Source organism: Dermacentor silvarum, chromosome 1 (genome assembly GCF_013339745.2).
Source record: "Dermacentor silvarum isolate Dsil-2018 chromosome 1, BIME_Dsil_1.4, whole genome shotgun sequence".
Classification (NCBI taxonomy): domain Eukaryota; kingdom Metazoa; phylum Arthropoda; class Arachnida; order Ixodida; family Ixodidae; genus Dermacentor; species Dermacentor silvarum.
Genome location: NC_051154.1, coordinates 140,113,549 through 140,138,173, shown reverse-complemented (window position 1 = coordinate 140,138,173; position 24,625 = coordinate 140,113,549). Strand labels below are relative to the sequence as shown.

The window sequence follows — 24,625 nt, the reverse complement described above, 5'->3', positions numbered from 1 at the left end:
TGGTTTTGCCACTGTCCACAGAATAGCTTGCACCTTTCTCTTGGTGACCCGCCGTAGCAGTTTCCAAACTGCTTTTTTACGGTTACAAGTTTTGATATCCTGTCAGGAATACAATGCCTTCAAGGAAATACCAGAAAACGTGATATGTGCATGGTTTGTTTACAGGAACGTCCGCACTGCCATCTTTATCGTCCACTTCAAGACAAGAGGATGCAAAGAAAAACCACAAGAGAAACTTCTGTCTCAGCCGTCTTCACATCTTGTGTTCATTCATTTGTGTCCCCTGAATTTGCCACGTACGAGTGAAGCAATTTTTGTGCTGTACGGCGAAGTACGCCTCATGTCAACGATGCAACAAGAAACTGAACAATTATGGGCTACTCTTTATTTACAGCGTGCCTTTGCGTAACCAAACGACGCGTTTGGGAGCCGAATGGCAACATTTCAGAAACATTTTTTTTTCATACGGAAAAAATAAATGAGTAAATTCACCTTCACAACATGTCATGCGAGCGTCACTGTAAATGGCTACTGCAGCCTGCTTGATGTTGTGTACCACGCACACATGGCGGTGACCACGAGATTTTCTGAAACTTGTCACGAGATTTGTTGAACTCAGAGAATCAGTGGCTTGAGACTTCAGCCCGAATAATCACGAATGTGCCGTGCAACTGACCGAGAAACTATAGATCTGGCCACTTGAAGCAAATTAAGCAGGGGTGCGCAAATACTCACTTTTTGAATCAAGTCTAATATGAATATTGCAAGAAAACAAACTGGTTTCGAATTTTCTATTTATATAAAAAGCGCAAATAGTGGATGGTGCAAGAGGGTAAAAAAAAATATGGCTTGCATATCCGTTAATATGGAGATCGCATGGAGAGGCCTTCGTCCTGCAGTGGACATAAATATAGGATGATGATGATGATGATCAGTTAACAACTTGTATTTTCGTAATGCCGAAAATGGCCTGGAGTCCAACACCTGAAAAACCCATGAATTATTCAAAGCGTGCTGCTCCAGCGTCTGCAGCTGACATTCACCGCACCTGTTGAAGATCGGCCAATAGAACGAGGGTTACTCGAGAGAGGCTTGTAAGAGTTGAGAAGATACGAACGGATCAAACCAACACTTATAGGCATTGACTCATTGGCGATAAATTCACTGCAATTTCTACATGAGAGGTCTTCCACGAATTTATTTATACACACGCGTTTGCCGCAAGGCAAGCTGCACAAAAAAAAAGAAACAAAGAAAGAAAAAGCTATGTGCGGTTTAAAATGGGAGCATGCTTTACTTGGTTAGCGCCAAGTATCGCCCAGAGAATTGCGTCTCACACAGCTACGTGTTAGTTCACTATTCAGTGCTCTGTGCAATAGCAATTCCTCCGGCTGCGTAAAGTAAGTTTTCGCTCACAACAGTGACTGTTGGAGTAGCAATGGAATTCTGGCTGAGTTGCCATTGTAACGGGCTCCTGAAGCGGCCAGTAGACATCCGCCTCTTGTATTTTTTTCCACATGGGTCTCCAATAATCGTTGTTATCCTGTATTATCGCCATTATGCGAGTAGTAGAAAATAGAGAATATCAAGATCACTCGACAGGTGTATGTCTGGGCGAGTTGGTAATTCATGACTTGAAAATTTGCTGCGAACTACGAAGACCAAGAAGTGTGGAAAAAGAATGCTCGAGGTCAGACAGGAAGGTCTTTCAACGATCGCTTGCGTGGAGTATGAAGGCAATCTGCTTCACGGCGAACATGGTCATCTGGCCAGTCGCTGCATGATGTGCGGGTGTCAATCTCCACCGAAAAAAGAAAAAGAAAAAAAATTGTGTAGCTTGCACTGGAGGCGCAATGCTAAAGAGACAGCGGAGCTGATGGGCACCTAGCTAGTCCTTGCTTTTGGTCTAGGCTAAGCACTACCAAGTCATCCCCAGCATTTTCCGGAATTTATCGCGAAGCGCGGCCTCTTCTTCGAGAGTACAAACTATCTTTGGGCGTCCCATGGCTTCTACTGATCGAGCGCCGCCGCGCACATGCTTACATAGCTGTCGCCTCAAGGTCAGCGCATGCACAGATCCAATCGTTATCACGGCGCATGCGCAGATCTCGGCGGGGTGGCGGAAACCGTTCGCACGCAGTTTGCGCGCTGCCGCGGTTGCGCGCTGCCGACGCGGTTGCAACGCGGTTGCGCGCTGCCGACTCCGCCGCGTTTCCCCGGGGCGAACGCGGGAAACGCGTTCGCTGTCAGCGCATTCGCAGTACACAGGCGGTAGGTTGCGCCAGGAGTTTTAGCAGCTGCGGCGTCGCTGGTTGCCATGGCTACGGCGCGGCTGGCTTTCTATGAAACACCATACTTCTTACGGCTAGCTTAAACAGCTTCACTGTTGGAAAAAAAGAAAAGGGCATATCGCGGTAAGTAATCCCATGAAGTTTTACAAGAAGCTTGAATTGAGATAAAACAATTGCGCGACGATTTTGTCAGCAGACCTCCATCTGACATGACGAAGAAATAGCGAAAACTGCTGATATTACTCGGTATCAGTGCGTCAACTGTCGCATGCACAGTTGACGCACTGTGTGTGTTTTCTAATCGATTTCATATTAAGTTGATTGTAGTTCAAATAAATTTATTTGGAAGTTGCGTGTTTGTCTTTTCTTCTTTTTTTTCTGGGGTTTTATGTGCCAAAACCACTTCTGATTATGAGGCACGCCGTAGTGAATTAAGGGCTCCGGATTAATTTTGAACACCTGGGTTTCTTTAACATGCACTACAACGCAAGCACACGGTCGTTTTTGCATTTCGCCTCCATCGAAATGCGGCCGCCGCGGCCTGGATTCGATCCCGCGATCACGTGCTCAGCAGCGTAACGCCTTAGCTGACTGAGCCACCGCGTGTCTGTCTTTTCGTTATCTTCATCTTCGCGCGCAGCAAGCTTTTGATGTCAGGAAGGCCACGTACCGAATATGAATCGAGTGATAGAAAATATTTGATTCTTGCTCGTAATTCTGTTATTCCGAAAAAAGAAAGGTTATGGAACAAAATTCGTCCTATTCTACTGAGAGTGAACGCACATCCTCTTCGTTCCCGCAAGTTGAGGACATGCAAAAACGAACTATAACACTAACTCCTGAATGATAGCGTCTACTTGTTAAATGTTTGTAATGAGGGACTTCTCAAAATAACCTTGAGCGCATGACACAGTGAGCTGCTAGGATATGGGCACAAAGGGATGGCGCACAAAGGGCAAAAGTAAGTGGTATTCAGAGGCGAACTTGAGCGATCACTTCCAATGATACATAATCTTCGAGATATTTCGCGTGTCTCTGCGCGTGCTTCCACCAATAGAAGCATCGCGGAGTAGTTCGCAAAGCACTTGAAATATCCTTCGCTGATGTACGCCAATCGCAGCAACTGGTACATCAAACACAGACGGAAGTACTAAGGTTCTGTTGGCTGGCTGTTCTTTGTGACGATTCATCACCCGACGGCGCCTGCGCGTTCTCAACGATGGCCTGGTCGTATATGGCCACTTCGGCGCTCCCACACAGGTTGATCTAGAGTTACTGTATATGCTACCAAAGGTACCTTTGGTAGCATGTACAGTAACTCTAGGCTGATCTCTCCTTTGATCGAAATTTGATTCTGACCACGCCGCCAGTTTCCACCGCCACAACCGTAAAACTTCCTTGCTAACCTCCCACGTGGAGCCGGTAAAGCGCGACGTCAGAAGAAGAAGAAGAAGAAAAAAAAAAAATACGGAATACCGACTAAAAACAACAGAGCGAAAAAGAAGTTGTCTATTCGAGTGAGGTATACACAAACTAACTTTTATTTTATAATGATTGATTATTACGTTTTAAAGCGGAAATTCGGGACTCCGATGGAGGTTGCGTTGCTGGATGATACCGAGCACGCCGGCCTTCACCACCGCCCAAAAACGACTGCGTAGCTCCCTTCTAATAGCATCACTGTAAACAATTTTGCCAAGTTAGAGATGCTGGTCAAATCGGCAAGAAAGCAGTTACTGTTGACAGCAATGTCTGTTGAAAACAAGGACTGTTGACTCTGGTGGCAAGTGGAAACCGGACCTGCCTAAGAAGAGGTGGTAAGAAGCTTGTTCTTAGGTCGAGATGAAGAGATATATCAACACCAAGAACTTGTCTGTGTTTGACTGGTCGGGCAAAGCGGAATAAAGTCGTCGAAAATAGCAACGCCATGTTAGAATGGGATGCTTCTGACGAGTGAATAACAAGAAAAGGAAGCTGTCGAGTTCCAAGAAGGCAACATTGCTAATTTCTTTGAAATAATTAAGTTAATGTTTCATGAGACCCCGTCTGGGAACCTTCTGCGTCGACAGAAGGTACAATTCTCTTCCTGGCTATGTATTAGAGCGACTGCGACACGGACACAACTTCTTCGCAGGAGTCGCACTGTCGACCGAAACAAAGCCGCGCTCGCAAGGAATCATCGCGCCTTTATCCGGCGCAGGCACTGAAAACAAACGTCGTTATCGTAATCGGCGGTTCCTGAGGACACCGTGGAGTAGTGGGCCGCAGCTCAGAGATGGCGAACTGCGGCAGCTCAAGATGGTCGCGAGGCGTGCCTTGTTCGCTAGCACTGTGGCAGCTGGCTGCCGCGCTGCTGGCCTCCGGAACGGCGGTTCGCGGCGCTCGCCAGCCTCACGTGGTCTTCATCGTGGCCGACGACGTTGGTGAGTGGACAACGGCCACAACGGTTGTTTCTGTTTAGCTAGAAACGCAACGAGGTGCAGCTTGGCATACCATGCTGGCCTTGTGAGAGCGTCGGCCTGTGCGAAGCTATGTTACCCTCTTCATCTTTTACAGTGTATTCTAAAGCTCTGCGTCTTCGGAATTTAGCGAAAGGAAAAAATCTGTGAGCAATGAGGAGTCCGGTGCTCTTCCGCTTAGCACAATTATTTTCTACATTTAGCGCTGATTTCCATTTCGCTCTCCCCTTTCTTCATTCCCATTTATTTAAGACCCTTTTCCCCCGTGCAGTGTAGCAAACAAGGTTTTTCCTGGTTAACTTCCCAGCCTTTTCTTTGTTTCTCTTTCTCTCTCTCGCCCCAATTAGCAGGGACTGGGTAATTATTACAACTAGAGGTTTTGTTGTGGCACATTGCGGTGACACTGATCATCATTATATTGTCTTTTCAGTTGATTTGGGTCCTATAGTTTTTCCACTTCTCATCGTTCACTTCGTATTATTCGTATTATTCTATGCTAGGCATTGTGTAACAAAACCTGACTGCTAAATGGTGTGACAAAGCCAAACCGTTCGGTTCCTGGTCTTAAGTCTGGTTAACCTCCCCGCTTTTCCTTCCTCCCTTCTATTGCTCTCTTTCGCCTTCCACTTATTTAGGAATATGCGTGTCGTAGAATATCTGTGAAAATGAATAATGTTTTCGCTGCACTAACACTGTTTTCATCTGGATAGCACTAGCATCTTATCTTTTTAATGCACATCTAATACTTCAATGTTCGCGGATTCTTGTGGAATCGGCGCTACATGTGGAATCGGCACTACGCAGAAAGAGACTTTCAAGAAGCGTTATCGTTCACATGACCTTCCCGTTCACATTACGCCACGTCGTCAAACACAACGGTCTCAGGGATACTTACGCGCGACAGATATTCCCAAAGTTGTCACGAAGCCTTATCGATAAGACAGCAGCAGCTGAATATTGCCTCGAGAGGACGACAACTGATGAGCAAACTGTGCTGTGAAAGGAGAATGGAACCTCATTGGAACCTCAAGTCACGTTGTTCCGTTACTCGGCGTTCAAAATGTTGTGAGCACGGTTGTGAGTCTAGGACACATATTGCGAGCTTAGCAGCGGTTCATCTCACTACACACAATTCTTGTATGCTTAAATATAGGTTAGAACATTAGTAAGCCAGAAACACATCAGTTTATTTGGCACAGAAGTGCATATAAATCCATTGCGAGCTGTTTACAGCTAGTTTTCTATTTGCTTCAATAAAAAAAATGTCACAGTTTCGCCCTAAGGGCGAAGCAATGAATGCGATAGCAACACAGCAATGTCATACGAAGTAAGGTGAGCGGCTTTGGTAGCAACAACACGCAGAACTGTTGTCGACGCCATCGGCGTTTTGCCCGCGTTAGCTCAAAATGCGTGCGGCGTTGGTGACTGTTGCTGGAGCCTCTGATATAAATAGGCACTTGGTGCCGCAGCTAAACGTCGCCTCCCTTCCCTCCCCCTCCCCCACGGCCTCTCGCGCGTCCGAAGAAGGCGCGTTTGCTCTACATATATGGTGATTGTAAAGGAGAAAAGAGACGCCTACTTCTGCAGCCCTTAAGCGAGCACGGCGCAGAACGCGCGTTTGTTCTCCGCCGTGCGTTCACTCCCCGTGAAAGACGCGCCCCTCGCGCCCTTTCACTCGCACATACAGCGTTCGGCGCGCGGCGACGATTTCATCTCCAAATGACGTCATACGGAACCTCACGGCGACGGCGACGGCGACGGCGACGCCGACGGCGACGGCGACGCCGACGGCAGAAATCTGCTTTTGAGTGTCCATATAATTGCTATCGCAATAAAAAGTAATTATTCGTAAACGAACGTCATTGTCTATTTGGCATTGAATGTTCACGAAGCCAATTGGCAATGTATGACGAGGTAATACCTAAAGTGTTGCAGTAGAAAACAATTCTTGCGAATTACAACTTATGTATTCGCTTTTTTTTGCGTTGCAATTTACTTTCTTATTGGCGCAATGAATTAAAGGCTCAGTTCGAAATAGAACGCTTTGGCTTACCGATATCAAGCGATTTGGCACTAACGATAATTACACCAGGTAATCTTCGTTGCCCCCCCCCCCCCCCTCCTCCCCGCCATAAGCTTCATGTACCTACAGATAAATACTTACAAATACGTATATACGATGCGGTTAGAAGGGATTCACATGGCATGCAAGGCAAGAGGGAATAACAGTATATTTAATCAAAGATGGCGGGGATAATATACTTGAAAAGCTTGCAATTGTTTATACGCAATCCCTCATGACTTCAATTGTACCAGTGAGTTGGAAGAACACCAGCATTATACAAATCCATACAAATGGAGGCGTTAAAGAATTGAAGAATTGTAGGCCCATTAGCTTGTTTTCAGTATAAAATATTCACCAAGGAAATTACCGATAGAATTAGGGCAACACTTCAATCAACCAAGAGGCTGGCTGCAGAAAAATCGAGCTGAGAAGGCCATGTAATGCGTAAGGCAGATAACCGGTGGTCTATTAGATTTGCAGAAAGGGTACTAAGGGTTGGAAACCGCAGTCGAGGACTGCAGAGAATTAGGTGGTGTGATGAAATTAGGAAATTTGCAGGCACAACTTGGAATCAGCTAACGCAAGACAGGGGTAATTGGAGATAGCTGGGAGAGGCCTTCGTCCTGCAGTGGACATAAAAATGATGATGATGATGACATACGCAGCTGGACGCATGCAAGGTACCTGGTATACTCTCAGAGTTGTGAATAAGAAGGCCGCATTGATACAGTTTTCATCCTCGCTACCACAACAGCACCCCGCAAACGAAGTTGCATGTTTCAATGACATTGGTCTTTCTTCAAGTAGTTGTTAGTACCGTCACTGAATAACCTAAAGATTAGGATGTAAGGAGCTGCGGTAAGAAAAATTGCGATAAATGAAGGTGCACCCACAATTAGTCCACTCTCAAATGCCGAATATGGGTAGTGCTATTATGATGTTTGTTTTGTATAAACCAACAGCAGGAGTCTATTTATTTTATAAATAAAACGTTCATATCAGTTCTTAAATTCATATTTAGCTTGACTTCAAAAAAGATGTCGCTGGTCTATGAATTTATTTTACATTTCTTTTCGGTCCGTTTTTCGTGGTTGTGCGCCTTCTCACAAAGGCGTTCCACCACTTGACATAGGTCGCTTCCTTCAGCTTGTAGCGACTGCAAAAGTTTGAACTGTTTCAGCTTCGAACTGTATGTCCTACGCTTCTGGGGCTACGTTGTAGTCCCAGAATAATTTGTTGCCATAAGTGTTTGCTAGATATGAATTGTTTGCTATGCTACTTCATGGATTTAGATCTCTGGTATAGACCGGGAAGACAGGAGTGAGGGAAAAGAAAGAGAGAAAAATACGAAAAGGCAGGAAGGTTAACCAGGCGGACGTCCGGTGGGCTACCATTCACACTAGAAAGGGGATATGAGCGAGAGGAAAATAGCCGCCGCGTTCATATCCGTAGCCATAGTGCGACTGCGCAATGCTGCTGGTGCCTCTTTGTTGTGCAGAGTCATGTAACTGGGAACGTGAACTTCCATGGATTATATGTTCATCTGCTAGTGTCTATACCTAAACTGCATGTTCTGGGCTGCGCACACAACTCGACGTTACGAGATTACCCTGACGCAGGCTGGAATGACGTCCCGTGGCACAACGCGGGCCTCTTCAGCCCGAATCTGGCCCGACTTGCTTCGGAAGGAGTCATCCTGGAGCAGTACTACGCACAGCCGATCTGCACTCCGTTAGTATTGCCCGACGTTGGAGGGCACTCTCAACACTATTCTGATTCAAAATGAATAATTAAATATAAACATTCCCTGAAGCACGTCAATCCGAGCAACTCATACACCAAAAACAACGAATCTGTGAAAGAGAGTTCTCCCACCCATCAGAAGTCAAATAGGGCTCTTTTTTTGCCATTGCCTGAAATCTACCCAATACTTCGCAAATGCTGCGCTTCGCTATACCCTATAACCGTTTGAAGTGCTTCACTATATTTGAGCTCAGTGCTTCTATACTCTATGTCATATTCAAAACATGTTCCTGTCTGCTGCGCCGGATGTATACCGACGCCGGCGTCTAGCTGCGTTCCGACGGCCTGAAAGAGATGCGCTGCTGGCATAGCGCATCACCGACGCCTGTGTCGGACTGCGCGTTCTCACCGACGCTCTGGTCACACGACCGCTTCGGGGCTATGACGAATACTTCGTAGCCTGAAGAAAACCTGTGATACAAAAAAGGAAACATTAGAGGCGGTAAGGTCTCCTAAGCGCTCGGTGGGCTCACTCCGCTGCCATTTTTTCTTGTTTCACCAAATTCAGTAAGGAGAACGATTCAAATATGACTTTTTAGAAATGTGTGATAAAAAGTATAATTTGATAAATGTTGCCGATCAGTATTGCCCTGAAATTCTAACAGCGGAAGATAGGCAAAAACGTACTCCAGTACTGAGCGATCTTCTTTTGATGGAATACGAGGTGTGTTCAAAAAGAAACCGAACTTTTGCTATAATATCTTTATTGCTGATTCTGCAACATCTTAAGCACGGTCCCCCTCATAGTAGTCCCCTCTACTGGCAGTACATTGTTTCCTTCGTTTCTTCCATTTTTGGAAAGCCTCCTGGAACGCACTGTCTGTAATGGCGCGCAGGTCTCTTGTCGCATTGTCCTGAATCGCCTCTATGGCTTGGAAAGAACGTCCTTTCAACGCGCTTTTAAGTCTGGGAAACAGCAAAAAGTCTGCTGAGGCTAGGTCCGGAGAATACGGTGGATGGGGCACAACGAGAATGGGATGTTTTGCTAGATAGCTGCAGACAAGGAGCGACGCGTGAGCCGTTGCATTGTCATGATGCAACATCCAAATCTGGGTTTACCACAATTCAGGCCTCTTACTGCGCACAGCATCCCTCAGACGTGCTAGAATTCCCTAGTAGACTTCTTTGTTTACCATCTGACCACGTGGTACAAATTCCTGATGGACAATGCCTTTGCAGTAAAGAAACACAACCAACATCACCTTGATCTTTGACCGACTCATGAGTGCTTTTTTTGGAGGAGGAGACCCTTTTTCCACCCACTGAGAAGACTGTACTTCCGTTTCAATACCACAGCCATAAACCCACGTCTCATTGCCTGTTATGATGCTCTTAAGGAAGTTGTCATTGTCATTGGAAGTGGCAAGCAATTCCTGGCTGATTTCAACACGGGCCTGTTTCAGATCGTCAGTCAACAAACGCGGCACGAATTTATACTGACACGACACATCTCAAGTTTGCTACTCCAAATGTGATGGCATGACCCTACGCTGATGCCCATCTTCGTGAGCAACTTCTCGAAAAACGACGATTTCCACTAATCACAGCACGAACCTTCTGGACATGGCCATTTTCTGTTGATGTGATAGGTCGTCCAGGCTTGGGATCGTCACCGACGGACATTGTGCCGGTTTCACAACGCTTAAACCATGTGCACCCATAACACTGCGTGCAATTCACACAGTCCTCCCCGTTTGCTTGGCTAAGCAATCGAAATGTCTTCGTGAAAGTTTTTCCAAGTTTGCAACAAAATTTCACACACACACAAGTTGTTCTTTACGTTCATTCATTGTCACTTTGGCACTAAACCGACGAACAGCTTGTGCACGTGCTAACTTCAGCGTCTGTATAGCTAGCCAACTAATGGCCAGAGCGAAACGCGGCCAATGGCAGTTGGTTGTCTAAACCTGCCGCTACATGCGCTCAGTAAGCGCAGCGCGCTCCCTCTGCCGGTTACTGCCGGCGCGCGATTTCAAAAGTTCGGTTTCTTTTTGAACACAGCTCGTATGCGTGGTTTATACGTGGTATATAGCGCACACTTGTTCCAGCTTTGATTTTGTAGGTGTTATCCTCTTAGGGCACTACACGGGCTGAGGCTGGCCCGAGCTCCAGCCTAGGAGCTTCGGGCTCAGGTCGGGCTCAGTGTATGCCCGTAATAGGCCCAGTTATGATATTTGTAACTATGCAAAACTGTTGGCTAATTTTTGGGTCAGTGGCGCCTATCGGCCTATGATAAAGCAGAAGCACGCAGTCCGCGGCACCAATTAGTGTACGTTAGCGGCGTCCCTCATTCTCTAGGAAAACGCTACCAATGGCCACCCGCGCCCATCCACGCCTATCTTTGCGACACTGGGAAATTCTGGTCAGAATAGTTCCCAGGTTATTAAGACCTCAGATTCCTTGAGGTGAGTGTCGGACTCAAATGAGAGACGGAAGTACGACCCGACGTTCGAATGCAGGCGGCGAGATGAATGGCAGCGGCTCCACAGGACATCAAGGGGAAGCGCATTAGACGGGTGGAAAGTGGCGTCGAAGGACGCATTTCGTGAGTGGCAACACGTCACACAGTCGGAACAAAATGACGATGGAGTTATAGGCAGATATTTGCATTGCGATGTCGTATAAGAGATGGGCCACCTGCTTGAATAGTGGAAGACTCATGGGGCAGTTGTCACTGCCCCATGAGTCTTCGACTATTCAAGCAGGTGGCCCATCTCTTATACGGCATCACAATGCAAATATCTGCCTTCAGTTGTCAGGAGTAATCTTCATATAGCAGCCACAAGGCGCATAGAGTGCAAGAAATTTCAGTGCAGTAGGTTAGATTTTTCAAGAGCAGAAGACGTCCTTAAAGCAGAGTCGCTGGACAATCTTTTCTTTCTACACAAAAGTATTTAGACATTTAGGCGCAGTGAATAATGTGCCGCCTTGCATTGTCTTTCCTGTGATAACTTCATTGAAAGAACAAAAATTAAACCAATTTTAGACGCTTTCTTCTGGAATATATGTTCACAAGTTACGTTGTGTGCTGAGGCATACTGCAAATCGGTACTAGTTTCCATTTAATTTCTTCATTCTTTGTTCAAGCGAGTTGAATAATGTGCCGTCGTTTATCGCACAATTAGTCGAGCATAATTAAATTCCGACTTTCACGTGTTAGATAAATACTCCAAACCAATGCGGGTGCCGCAAAATTTTGCAACGTTGGTGAAGGGGGTGTGGAAAATAAAACAGAACGGCTGAAAAAATCATTCTCTCAATTCCTTTTTTTTTGGCACGTGAAATGGCGAGGCCCTCGTGTTTATTGTCTTGCATTTGCTTATTCTGGTACTACGAAGGTTAGCTAAGAATTGGTGTGAACGCGGGGAAGTGTTAAATTCTAACTTCACAGAGAACAAAGAAACTGCGTTTTATACGCTGCACATTCACTGAGTTTAACGGCCCACATATTAAAACAAAAGTTGACAGAACTCAGATTGACTCATACAACGAAAAACGGATATTTGGATTGCTGATTGAAAAATTTGCATTAATATGAATCCGAATAAAGCAATAAAAATACCTTGCTTCATGTGACAATATGGTCGCACATGAACGTTACCCTTGCGAGTGACCTGCTTATTTATAATGGTGCTAGAAGAGTGTCCAGCAGCAGTGTATTACCGAATTCTCAAAGCCCATAGACCAGGGTATTTAAAATTTACATTGCCGCCAATTTTATTCACTCCAATTCAAGCATTGTAGATAGCAATGGTTCTTCAAGATTCAAGAGTCGGAAGAAAAGGCTAGCGGTGTGTAGTACTATAGTCACATACACCTTCGCTAGATGTTTGACAACTATTTGGCAAATGTTGTACAGGCGTTTATTTCACACAGTAGCGCACCAGCATAATGAACGGAGAATATCATTTTATCTTTCCCTCTTACCTGCTCCTTTGTCAACAACAACTCCAGTGGAAAACCTGACACAGCCAAATCTGTCTTTACCAAAGAATCTCCGCGCGGCTGGTATCTTCACAATAACCAAGACCATGCTTCGTTTAGGCTCAAAGGCGGGCCGACCTAGGCCGGGGTGGGTATGGGCCAGGTTTGAAACCACCGGGCCGGACTCGGGAGGGTCAGCGCATGGCACTTTCGTGCCCGGGTCAGGCCCGGACCATGAAAGGCAACCCGTGCACTCATCTATATCCTGTTTCCTCTGACGTGTAAACGAGGAGCATCTTTATGCACGGCAATCACGCCTGAAGTCTTCACTACGTATTTGCACGTTGTGTACTGTGTGTGTTCTCAGCTTTAACACGATCACCTTTCCGCAGAACAAGAGCGGCTATCCTGACGGGCAGATACCCGTACAAACTTGGACGGCAGGTAAGTACCACTTTGGACCAAAATTTGCGTTCGTCCAACGTGATTATATGGTACGCACGTTGCAACGCTTTCTTTGGTCCTTGCTTTTCATTATTAAGGGACACGTGCTGAATCCTCTAGAACCCACAGGGCTGACAACGAGCGTCCCGCTTCTGGCAGAGGAGCTGTCACGACTGGGCTACTCAGCACATGCTTTGGGAAAGTAAGTATAAGAGGAAAATTTGAACTCCAGTTGAAGCTAATCGGCACGCCGTAAGGCCGTGATTATAGCCTCAAGGAGAGGACTCACTTAAATGATAATCCGCGAATTTTCTGAATAATACTAAAACACTGCACACTAAATGATCGCATAGGCACTGTACAGGGAGCTTGTTGTCGTGTACCTATAGACGTGCATTTTTCATTTACCCATCGCTTTTTTCTTTATTCATCGATAGAAGGCGTTTTTTTTTTACTTTCCGCCTTTGCAGGTTGAGAAACCAGTCTCTATTCTAGTTAATCTCCTTGTCCATCCATTTCCGTTTTATCTTTCTCGCTCTGTTTAAAAAGAATGAGGCTGGAATTCGCCGTCGTCTGCTTTTTGGAAACTAAGTATGATATTTTCATTTCAACAAGAAAATCCCCTTGTGGGACTGAAACGTAACGTAATGTACCAAAATAAAGTTTATGTGAAACCCGGACGTAAACAAGAGTGGCGGTTTGGGCGAATTGGTGCATCTTCATAAACGTAGCGTGAGAAAAACGAGGGTAAGAAACGAAGTCGTGTGTCTCGATTCGGTTCTCTTCTTTTATTGTGCTCATTTTTTTGAAGTCGAAGGTCAGGTGGCGCGAATCACCTGACTTTCGAGCACCCGTACACCGACGTTACTGGGCCTATCCCCGGGCCCTTCGCGCAGATATTTAGGGCGCGATCTTGTACGCGTTCCAAAATGGAACGGAGGCGGTCCGTTCCATCGAGCCGCACACGATTGGTCAATTTGATCGTCACGGTTCAAATTGACCAATCGTGTGCGGCTCATGGTTCAAATTGACCAATCGTGTGCGGCTCGATGGAACGGACCGCCTCCGTTCCATTTTGGAACGCGTACAAGATCGCGCCCTTAGTTACGACATTTTCGGGGCGCACTTGCTCGTGCGTTTTCAATCAACAGAATGAATTGGCGCCTGAAAGAGTTAGCAGAAGGAGGGGAGTGGACAAACACACACACACACACACACACACACACACACACACACACACACACACACACACACACACACACACACACACACACACACACACACACACACACACACACACACACACACACACACACACACACACACACACACACACACACACACACACACACACACACACACACACACACACACACACGCACGCACGCACGCACGCACGCACGCACGCACGCACGCACGCACGTTGTTGTGTCCGCGTTGGTGGCTAGGCCTTCATCCCTCCGAAAACCGATCTAAAGACGAGTGCCGAGATAACGCCCATGCTTTGCTGCCGAGGTTAGATGAAGGGAAGCGAAAGTCTCCAACACCATTCACTTCCTTCCCGCGAAGCGGGCAAACGGGGCACAAACTGCGACGCGTCTGGTCTGAAGCGGGCAAGTTGGGCAGCGACGTTGCTTCCGTGTCATCCTGATACGGGAAGTATGTGGAAGACCTAGCCATAAACAGCTTCTGCGATAAAAACGCTTCCACCGCAAGAGCTGATTCGAAGCAAAGCAAGGCTACTCTTTTCAGCCTTGGAGTGTCCAAAATAAAAAGGCAGCAGTTGCTTCAGGGCACGTGGTTCGTACTGCCCAGAACAGTTTGAAATCCACAAATGTGCAAAGTGAGGACATCAGAAAGCTAGTAAGTAAAAAAAAAAAAAAAAAAAAACCGCTTTGACCTTGATTGTTAAGCGCATCCAAAGTCACTTCGAGGGATGTAATGATACCCTGTTAAACGCACGTAAACATTGTCGATATATCTTTAAAGCGTGCCTCATTAAAATGCGTTCCAGTGATAATTTTAATCCCTTGCAATTACGAGCCAATGCCCCCCCCCCCCCCTCTTCCTTACGAGCCGACAAGAGTGCTTCTAAAAAGTTATGGAAGTTACATGACGATAAAATTCAAAATCAACTTATAAGATTATCTGATGGCAGACCTGATAAGCTTTGAAAATGAACGGCGTCATTGCTAAGGAAAAAGTAACGCAGGTTCTCTATGTCTACAGATAAACCATAATTGATTCCCTCATTCCACCCGCTAAATTCAGTAACCACACATGAATTCTTGGGGTGATAAGGGTCTTCTGGGGCTAGGATTCGTGTTCACAAAAACGTCAAAAATAAATGGTCAATCTTTCGGCTATAGGTGGACAGCACTCACTGTGACTGTGAGAGGCCTGAAACGCTGGAATGTATATGACACGTTTGCGCACAATGTGCACCGGAGCAACCGACACTGTACGGTTTCCTAGCCGGCTTCGGCAGGCAGCCACTATGGGAGGGTTCTGTTCTAGGCCCATGACATGACATTAGAACTGCCAGGAAGGCAGCAACAGTCTTATTGTAATCTCTGCACTCTACGGCCGTGAAAGTGTGGCTTTAGTATACAGTAGCTGTTTAATGTACATATGCCATCCCCTCCTTATATCCTATAGACTCATCATCGCTCATCCCCTTCTCCAGTGCAGAGTAGCAGGATAAGCGCGCACGTGGTCTGGCGTACTTTGGCCTTTCCTGTAAAATAATGTCTCCCTCTGGTCAATGTTAAGCTGCCAGAGAACTCATTCTAGTAGCACATTTCTTAATTGGTAAAATGTGTTCATCCACAGCTGCTACATTGGCTGAACACACCTCTAGGCATCACCACAAACTCACCTTTCTTATAAGACCACATAAGTATAGGCAGATGTGTTTTTGTTGAAGAATGATATCCTACCTTCCACCTTATTATCATTTTATGTGGGCGTGGTCATTTTAGCTAGCATCAACAGTGGGCGAGGAAGAGAGGCCTGGATGCAACGTCTCGACAAAGGGACTTCATCAGGACATCATCCTTTTCAGTCCACTCGCTCCGGGCTGACCCTTCAGTTCTTTTTTTTTTGTCTGCTGTCGATCAATATTGCACCAAGGCACACCAGAATGCACATACTAAACCCTTCGCTGCAACTCAGACCTTCGGCCGGAGAGCACCAACGCGAGGCGTCTCTTCTGTGTCGGTTGTGGTTCGGAGTTGCCTTTAAGAAAGCTTATTCAGCACTAATTGGAATCGCTGACAGTCCTGCATGTGGTGTTTGCGGATGCGAGGAGAACATTGACCATATATTGTGCCGTTGTCCTCAATTTGAAGCAAAAAGGCAATCTATGATTAAAGCATTCAGGAAACTAGATGATCGTCCTCTGAGTGAACAGATTATACTAGAACACTGTCCCCACCGATAATCGGCTCAGAAGGCAGTGACGGCACTTTTGTGCTTTTTGAAACCGTCTGGCTTGTACGAGCGCCTTTGACTTTGTAGTACGGTCCGTGCACGTCTCCATACCCCCACCATCTCTCTCACCCTTCTTTCTCTTCCCCTTTTCCCTTCCCCCAGCTTAGGGTAGCCAACCGCACTCTTGACTGGTTAACATCCCTGTCTTCCTTATATCCCTCTTTCTCTGCCGTCGATCAATTCGTCTTCATCTTTCAGTGACCGCTATGCCTTCTTTGAATTTCAGGTGGGCGTGTAAACATCACTTCGAGGTTTCCGATGGACACGTTTGTTTTTTATCAAGAAGAAAGCAGTTCAGGTGTAAATGGGGCTTCTGTTTCGCTGTAGCTTGCTTAATATAAATTCTTGAACGCCTGGATACGATGCACACGTGTGATTGTGCGGTAGTTATTTGCTTATTACTTTCCTGCACACGCGTGACAAAAGATGTATGCTTACGGAACGCTCACATTGAAAAAAAAAAACAGTTAAGAGTAGCTATCGTGTTCCTCTCTGCTCTTATGCGTTTTTATTTTTTTGTGGTAATTCAGCTCAACAATGATACAAGACCAAGTAACCAGCAGTTCAGTTTCAGTTTGTTTATTTCGTAAGTGGTATACATGCTTATAGACGCACACAGAAGGAGGTCCCAGGGCATGTAGCTGAAAGGGACCCTCCTATCAGAAAATACACATTTGTGCGAATATATAGCATAAAACAGCAATGTAGTAATCACTAAGTGGAATATTATGCAAAGTAAATGAAGCACAAACTACAAATAATACAAAGTCAATAACTAGTAGTACAATTAAGACAGTAGTTAGGGCATTCACAACAGAACAAACGAAAAAATGTTTATAAAGTGTACAATTGGAAAACATATGAAAAAGAAAGAAGCGAAATAGAAATTAGCAGGAGTGAAGTGATTAGATTAGATATGTGGATAATATTGGTTATTTAGTAGAAAAGTGAATAATGTTTTGTTGAAGAGACCTAAAGAAGAAGAGCGCTTGACATTTAGTGGAAGGCTGTTTCAAGTAGGCAATGCTGTGAAATATCCAGATTGTTTTCCATAATTAGCATGTATTAGTGGCAATAAGAAATTGTTGTTAGCTGCGAATATTGTGCAGTCTAAATTAGCCAAGGCAACCTCAGAAAATATATTTACTGGGGAGGATTACTTATTATTATAAAAAAGCATTACGGCTAAGTTATATTTAACACGATTATTTACTGAGAGTATTATGTGGTTGTGAAGCGTATAAGAAGCACTGCATTAGAATGAGCTGAGCGATAATATCCGGTTGGCCTGATTCTGCAAATGTTGTAGCGGTACTATACGTGTTGGATATGTGTTACCCCCGCGCTGTGACACAATGATTGATGTGGCTGTGAATAAAATAATAATATAAAGTTAACAATGTTGGTTTGCTAAAATAATACGTAGCTTTAAGTGGCGATATTGGCGATATACCTTGTAAATTTTAAGTTAGAATCTAGAATTATACCAAGAAATGAGCATTCATTTACTGCACTGATGACAAGTGAGTTTCGATTGACAGGTGTTAATGGGGGAGGTGTAAACGGAATCTAACAAGAGTCGTACTCTCGTACTCTTGTTAGATTCCTTCCTAAAGGTTCATCATTGTCCCTTTGCTTTCGCTTACATGTCTGCAGTGGTCAGTCACTGCCAGGTCAGTCACAGCCAGGTCAGCCAGGTTTTTCTTTTACGAGTCCGTCATAACCGAACGCGCGAATTGAGAGATTATAAAATAGTACTAGACATAATGTAGAATGATCTCCTTCAAGCTTTGACACTGAAACGGCTCTTGCTAAGCTTGAATTCGAACGTGTGCGATCTTAAGCCATGTCAACGTCGACACAGTTGTACAGGCCATTTAAAGTGTAGGCTAGTTGAGACATATGGCGTTTGTTACGAAACTTATGACGTGCCGTCGTAGTTCAGTTGCTATTAACGTAGCGCTGCTGAGCACGAGGTGGCTGGTTTGATCTGGGCCGTGGTGGCCACCATTCCGATGGGGGCGAAATGCAATAACGCTCGTATACCCTGGATGTTAAAGAACGCCAGGAGGTCAACATTAATCTGAAGTCTCCCACTACGGCATGCATTATAATAAGGTCGTGGTCCTGGCAAACGAAACCTTAGAATTTAATGAATTAATCAGTTTGAACAAAACCTATGGAACTTACGCAAATGGTATTAGCCACAGGTGTATTTCCTAGAAAAGTCGACCCATTATACCGCTATAAATGTATCATCAGTTAAACAAAAGGAATATCGGTTATCAGCTTGTTCATTGCAGGTTTTATTGTTGGTGCTTAAATTACAAAGTTGAAGGCGATATTCAGTAGCCGTGAAAACGCGGCGTCGAGTGCACGTACCCGGTGCAGTGTCGGTTCATCGCATTTTTCCGCGGCACAGATGGCACCTTGGATACTGCAGCTGGTCGTACACGCCAACGGCGCGTGGCTTCGACTCCTTCTCTGGTTTCTACCTGGGATCCCAGGACCACTACTCGCACACCGCCACGATCGACATCCACACAGGAGGGTTCGACTACCGCGCCAATGCCACGCCCGACTGGGATGCTCGCGGCCACTACTCTTCGGTGCGTTGCGCGCCTTGCTCGAAGCTTCGTACGTGGGCTCGGGAGTCGTACTTTGAAATGATTATTTTCCTCTAATTGTATTTATTTCCTACCATTTGTCGTGCAGAGCAGCCGATCAGGAAACACGGAACTGGGGTTTTCTAATGAACAAGAAAAAAAAATCTCTCTCACTCTCTCCATCGATAGCGGTGGCACGGCTTCGGGCCAGCCAATCACAAAGAGCAAACAGGATGGAAAATGAAAAGAATCGTTACAAAATACGACTGCATCGTGCTTCCAATGCCACTTCCGTATAGCGCCTGCCACTTATATGTTCTTTTGTTCGGCACGATATGACTACTTTCCCAGGCTATCCCGCTATTAAGGTACGTATATCTGGCAAGACTTGTGTGCATAACATGCCGTGTTGTGCTATGAGTGCAATCATTGAAAATGTCCTTATGATTTCGTACGCGATCAACATTTGAAGCCATGCGGTCTTGCGATCGCAATTAACTCACTTACATTCACATACTGATCGCGGGATTGAATCCCAGCCGCGGAGGCCGCATTTCGATGGAGGCGAAATGCAAAAACGCCCGTGTGCTTGCGTTGTAGTGCACGTTAAAGAACCCCAGGTGGTCAAAATTATTCCGGAGCCCTCCACTACAGCGTGCTTCATAATCAGAACTGGTTTTGGCACTTAAAACCCCAGAAAGAAGAAGAAGTACATTCACATACTGAGGAGCGGATGTTCTTGGTGTCTAATGAAAGAAAAGTCTGCAAAGGTGGCCGCAGACATCAGAACAATCTAAGACCGTGCACCAGAGTAAATGAACAGTGGATCTAGACTCATTTACTACTCGCGGCGGGAACTATTAGCCTTACTCACTTACTAGCTCGCCGCGTGTGCAGCCGACGGCAAAATGTTTTGGAAGCACGGTATTTACGGAGTAGTTAACTTTCCTCGCCACTTCGACACTGAGCTGTTCATTTATGTCGGCATTCGGCAATAATTGAAAAAAAAAAGAGATTATGGGGTTTTACGTGCCAAAACCAAAATATGATTATGGCCGTACAGGGAAGTATCCCCTGCACCTATCAAACCGAAGGTGGGTGCATTCGGAGCAACAATATGTCGTTTCCCTTCCCGGATCCTGTGGTCCGAAAACTTTTGCAGATCGGGGGATTACCCGAGGATACGAAGTAGCCTCGGGTACTCCCCTGATCGGATCTTTGAAACCATGTGAGTGGGCAAGTTTCTTAATATGTCATGCCCGACTAAGCTGCCGAACCTTGCTACTCCTTTTAAATAGTGGCAAGCCTAGTTTACCGGTGAACTTTATTGTGGTACGGAGAATACTTATATACTGCGTTATTATGTTTTGACATAATATTCGTGAAATTTACACTGCATTCGAATGCATCACACGACTTGTGAAAAGAGCGGATGGAAGGAGGTTATGAAATATGGCAACAAAAGCTTCTAGGGGTGTCTCGTGTAGGCTGTCACCCAACTGAAACATCAGGTTGCATGATGACTGCCGTTATGTGGTAACTAAGCAGCAAACTGAAGCGCAGGAAAAAAGACAATTTTTTTGAGGATATATATATTTAATAATTTTTGTGCGTAAAGCCATGGATAACAGATGTCGCAATATTTAACCTGAAGCGTCTAAAGACAGCGCCTCGCTCGAAACGCCTGCAATTCGTGTAGGCCATCATAAGACCCGACATAATGCTTTCTGTTTATACAGCGATGCTGATAAGTAAGGTTATTAATAACCCCCTGTCACATATTTGAGCATAGGTTATAGCGCAAAATGTAGTTTATCTAACGACGTCGGCAAATCACTCTGAGTAAACTAACTCGTAGTATGTACTAACACATGTACTAAGTGCTTGTATACTGTGGAATATTTCCGAACACGATCTACGAATAACCCGAGAGTGCACAAAACACGACACACGTGATCGCAATGTGTCGTCGTACGTCATAATTGCAACACCCACAATAGCAACAACCACCGCTGCGAGTTGACAACATCGAGTGTGGTTCAAGTGCCGCGTATCGGTTTTTACAGCGGTAATCGTAAAAGAACACTCAAGGAAAACATGAAGTCCAGATAGACTGAAAGATTAGGCTTCTGCGATAACCAATTTGTCATTCGTAGCGGGAGCAGAGCTTTCGTTAGCGAGAAAATACGAGTGGCGTCACATATTTTGGACTATATGGTCCTTCTCGTGTAACGTGAGCACTGGCTGATTCACCGAGAGAGACAGAGAGGGAGGTCACTGGAGGATTACATCAACTCGTTCGTTATGGCGCGGGCGATTCCAATTGAGGAGCAGCAGCGGGACCTTTTGTGACAATTTTCTAGGCAATAGAGTCTTAAGCTGTCCCACAGAAAACGATGACAGACTTCTAGACGAGTGACCTATCGATATAACTAGTCTTAATATTTTGCATTAGTGTCTTCTTAAAGATACCAATTGGTATACCAATTGAGATACCAAAGTGAGGATATAAGTGCTTAGCAAAAATGCAGAATGTTCTGTACTGTATTTTTCCAACCACTGGTGTACATTTCTGTGTTCAAAAGCGACAGAGGACTGTTAACTTGGCATGAAGCTCTGGCTACCTTTTTACAATTTTTTTTCTAGGAGTGTGCATTCAAATCAATAAACGTGCGCCGGTCCGTGCCAGTAGTCTTACTTCATTGAGCTCTCAAGTCTTCTACAGCGCAACAACTGTTCTATCTTCCACAAACCAACCCAGTCAAGCTATACTGATAGGCCGACAGAGAGCGAGAAAGAGAGGGAGAGGCAGAGAGAGAAATATTTTTGAATAATGCGAGGACTTCGACTGGAAAGTGAGGCGCCTTCCTTAATAGAGCTGACCAAGGCCTTCTGCATTAGTTTTATGAAAACCCTGAAAGGTTATGGCTGCTTCTAAAGGATGATTTTGTTAGTTTAGAGTACACATTAGAAAAAAAATGTTACTTGTATTTAAAATACCTTCTATATGGATTTTGACATTTGCTAGCAGATGCTAGCAGCGTCAGATGGAGAAAAGGGGCTGGGAACATTGTAGCGTGGTGTCACCATGCCGCCGCGGCCAAATGCGACCCTGAGCAGCTGATGGAGCGAAATCTTTGCCGTCCCCTCAGCGGCTTTCCCATTTGCTTCATAAAATATGAAGTTGGGTTCAGCGAGGAGGCCGTGGCGTGTCACCATACCGGATGAACTTCGTCGCTAAATTTGACCCTATAACGATCACGCTTGAGAGAGTAAGCATTTGGCACTGTATACATATCTGTCATTGATGAAACGGGCGATCATGTTTTCGAGGGAAATTCAATAAAGGGGCCCTCGAATACTTTTCCGGCCACCGTTTTTAGGACGCGGGCTGCGTAGATTGACGGTTTCAGAGATATATGCAACAAGAATGGCAGCGATAGATTCCCTCAGTCTGAAGCTATTCAGCTGAGAAATTTCAAAATACAAGAAAAAAATGCATGCCCTTATCTCAAATTTTGCGCGCTCTTCTGTTCCCATTTCTCTCACCCATTGACGTAACCCCTCACCGCCAATAGTAAGAGCCCGAAGCGCCCACGTAGTGGAACTTCATACTCCATGATTGCCTACATGTTCTATGTTTACGGACTCCGTTTAATCCGGTGTGCTGAAGACGCTGTTAGCATGGTAAAAAAAAGTACCTATGCGCATTGTGCACATTGCATGTTTGCCACTACTGGTCGAACAACCTGGGATTGGGAAACGCCTCTTTTCTTCAGTTCAGCTACAGTTCTGCGCAGCATCGCGAATAACAAAAAGGGTGTGCAAACACCAATGCACCGAGGTGAGAAACCTGCCCCACGTGAACAAGGCAGCGAGGCGACAAGGCGGCTCACGAGGGTACACAAGCGAGAAGAGGAGCTAGGGGTATGCCGCCATATTAGAGGCGAAAGAACAAGCAGCGCCCCTACCATGTTTTGTGGTTGTATTTTTTAAAGATTATGTCTGTTAGCGTTAATATAAGAAGTACAGCAAAGAAAAATAAAATAAAGTGTTAATTTATCACGTTTTTACTGCAGTGAAGTTGTTATCGGCAACTTTATTTTTAACCAGTCATGGAGGATCTAGTGGTGACGTCGATGATGCTTCTGGTGAGCGCCACTGGGCGATGATGCGGTCGTCCGTGAAGTAGTTATTTGTTTGCGTGATTAAAATATTATTTATTTCGATATCGGCGCTTTCACCTACTCGAAAAGCATCTCCAACCATCGGTGTACACAAACTGCAACAGAAAGACGGTGGCTTCAAAAGTATTCGAGGGCCCCTTTAAGTATAGAACTGTCTAATCAGCATGTATAGTCTCAGCGTGCCAATTTTATTATATGTTTCTTCTCGTAGCAGCTGTCGAGGATTGCAGACGACCATCTTGATCCATGGAAAGAAGTCAAAGTGGAAATATACTGAAATAATCAACTAGAAGAAAATAGGCTCAATGACGATCGTGACAGTGATGTTGATAGTCTGACCTTTGGGCAGACTATCAATGACTAGAAAAATGTACACTTTCGTATTCCCATGCGCAGAAGCTACTAGCGGACGACACGATCAAGTTGCTGGCTGATCACGCGGGACAAGAGCGTCCACTGTTCCTTTATTTGGCTTTCCAAGCAGTACACGCGCCGCTCCAGGTTCCGCCAGAATACAAAGTTCCCTGCACCAAGTACCACAACAAAAACCGTCAATTACTATGTGGTACGTATTACCTTCCGTAATTACCTTTCCCATAACTTTTTGTTGTTGGTGGTAGTAGTAGGATGCTGCAGGCGAGTTCTGCGCGGGAAACTTGGTCGGCAATCGTTCCACATGAGCGGCCCTCACGCGAACACAAAGATTAATCGCCACGCGTGCCCAGCAAAGCAGTGTCGCGGAGGAAGGCGAGTATAGAAGGCGCAGGGCACCTTGTCCTTCGATCTCGGACTCTTTCCGGAAATGCTGAAAGCACACTAGGGGAAGGCTCCTATTTATGGGAGCTTGCAAGAAGCGCTTTTCGTTCTGCACCCTCTAATGCGAGCCCAGGCAAACCAAGTGTTTCGCGTCACCTATACATACATCAAGCCGAGGGAAATAAGGGGAAACCGAGCTTAAACAATCGTGCTGGTGTGTATGCGCGTCCAGTTTTACTTTGTACACGAAGGTGGCTTCCCTGCTGAGCCCCTTAACCACAAATGGCTTCCTCGGAGGCGCCCTCAGTGATCGAAAATGAGTGCGAATTTCTATTTCTGACGCAAACTATCGTTTTATTCCTAAATTATCATTGCCACCAAGGGATACATTCGCGTTTAGAGCGTTAATGTTAACGAGAACAAAAACAATTATAATAATAGTACTAGTGAGCTTTACTGTGAGGTAAAGTTTGTGAGGTAATGTGAGGTAATTGTTTTACGTCAATAAAATTCAATTCAATTCAATACTCAAAGAACGAATGGGTTGTAACGATTTACTGAGATCAGTCTTGAGGGCTTCCTTTAACGAGTACTGGCA

At 45.4% G+C, this 24,625-nt stretch overlaps 2 protein-coding genes across 3 annotated transcripts in view; both read left to right on the top strand.

Annotated features, from left to right (window-relative positions):
• LOC119450488 (beta-alanine transporter-like) overlaps positions 1-442 on the top strand; it is a 70,109-nt gene extending 69,667 nt beyond the window's left edge. Inside the window, exon 13 of the mRNA XM_037713965.2 lies at positions 166-442. The gene's annotated coding sequence lies outside the window, so the exon portion shown is untranslated. The remainder of the gene's footprint in view (positions 1-165) is intronic.
• Positions 443-4,558: 4,116 nt separating this feature from the next.
• Positions 4,559-24,625, top strand: part of LOC119436140 (arylsulfatase B-like) — a 37,123-nt gene continuing 17,056 nt past the window's right edge. For both annotated transcript variants that reach the window (XM_049655678.1, XM_037702900.2), the window contains exons 1-6: positions 4,559-4,714; positions 8,435-8,546; positions 12,935-12,986; positions 13,085-13,188; positions 18,901-19,087; positions 23,668-23,836. In XM_049655678.1, the coding sequence (XP_049511635.1) occupies positions 4,567-4,714; positions 8,435-8,546; positions 12,935-12,986; positions 13,085-13,188; positions 18,901-19,087; positions 23,668-23,836 (772 nt within the window). In that variant the 5' untranslated portion in view covers positions 4,559-4,566. The remainder of the gene's footprint in view (positions 4,715-8,434; positions 8,547-12,934; positions 12,987-13,084; positions 13,189-18,900; positions 19,088-23,667; positions 23,837-24,625) is intronic.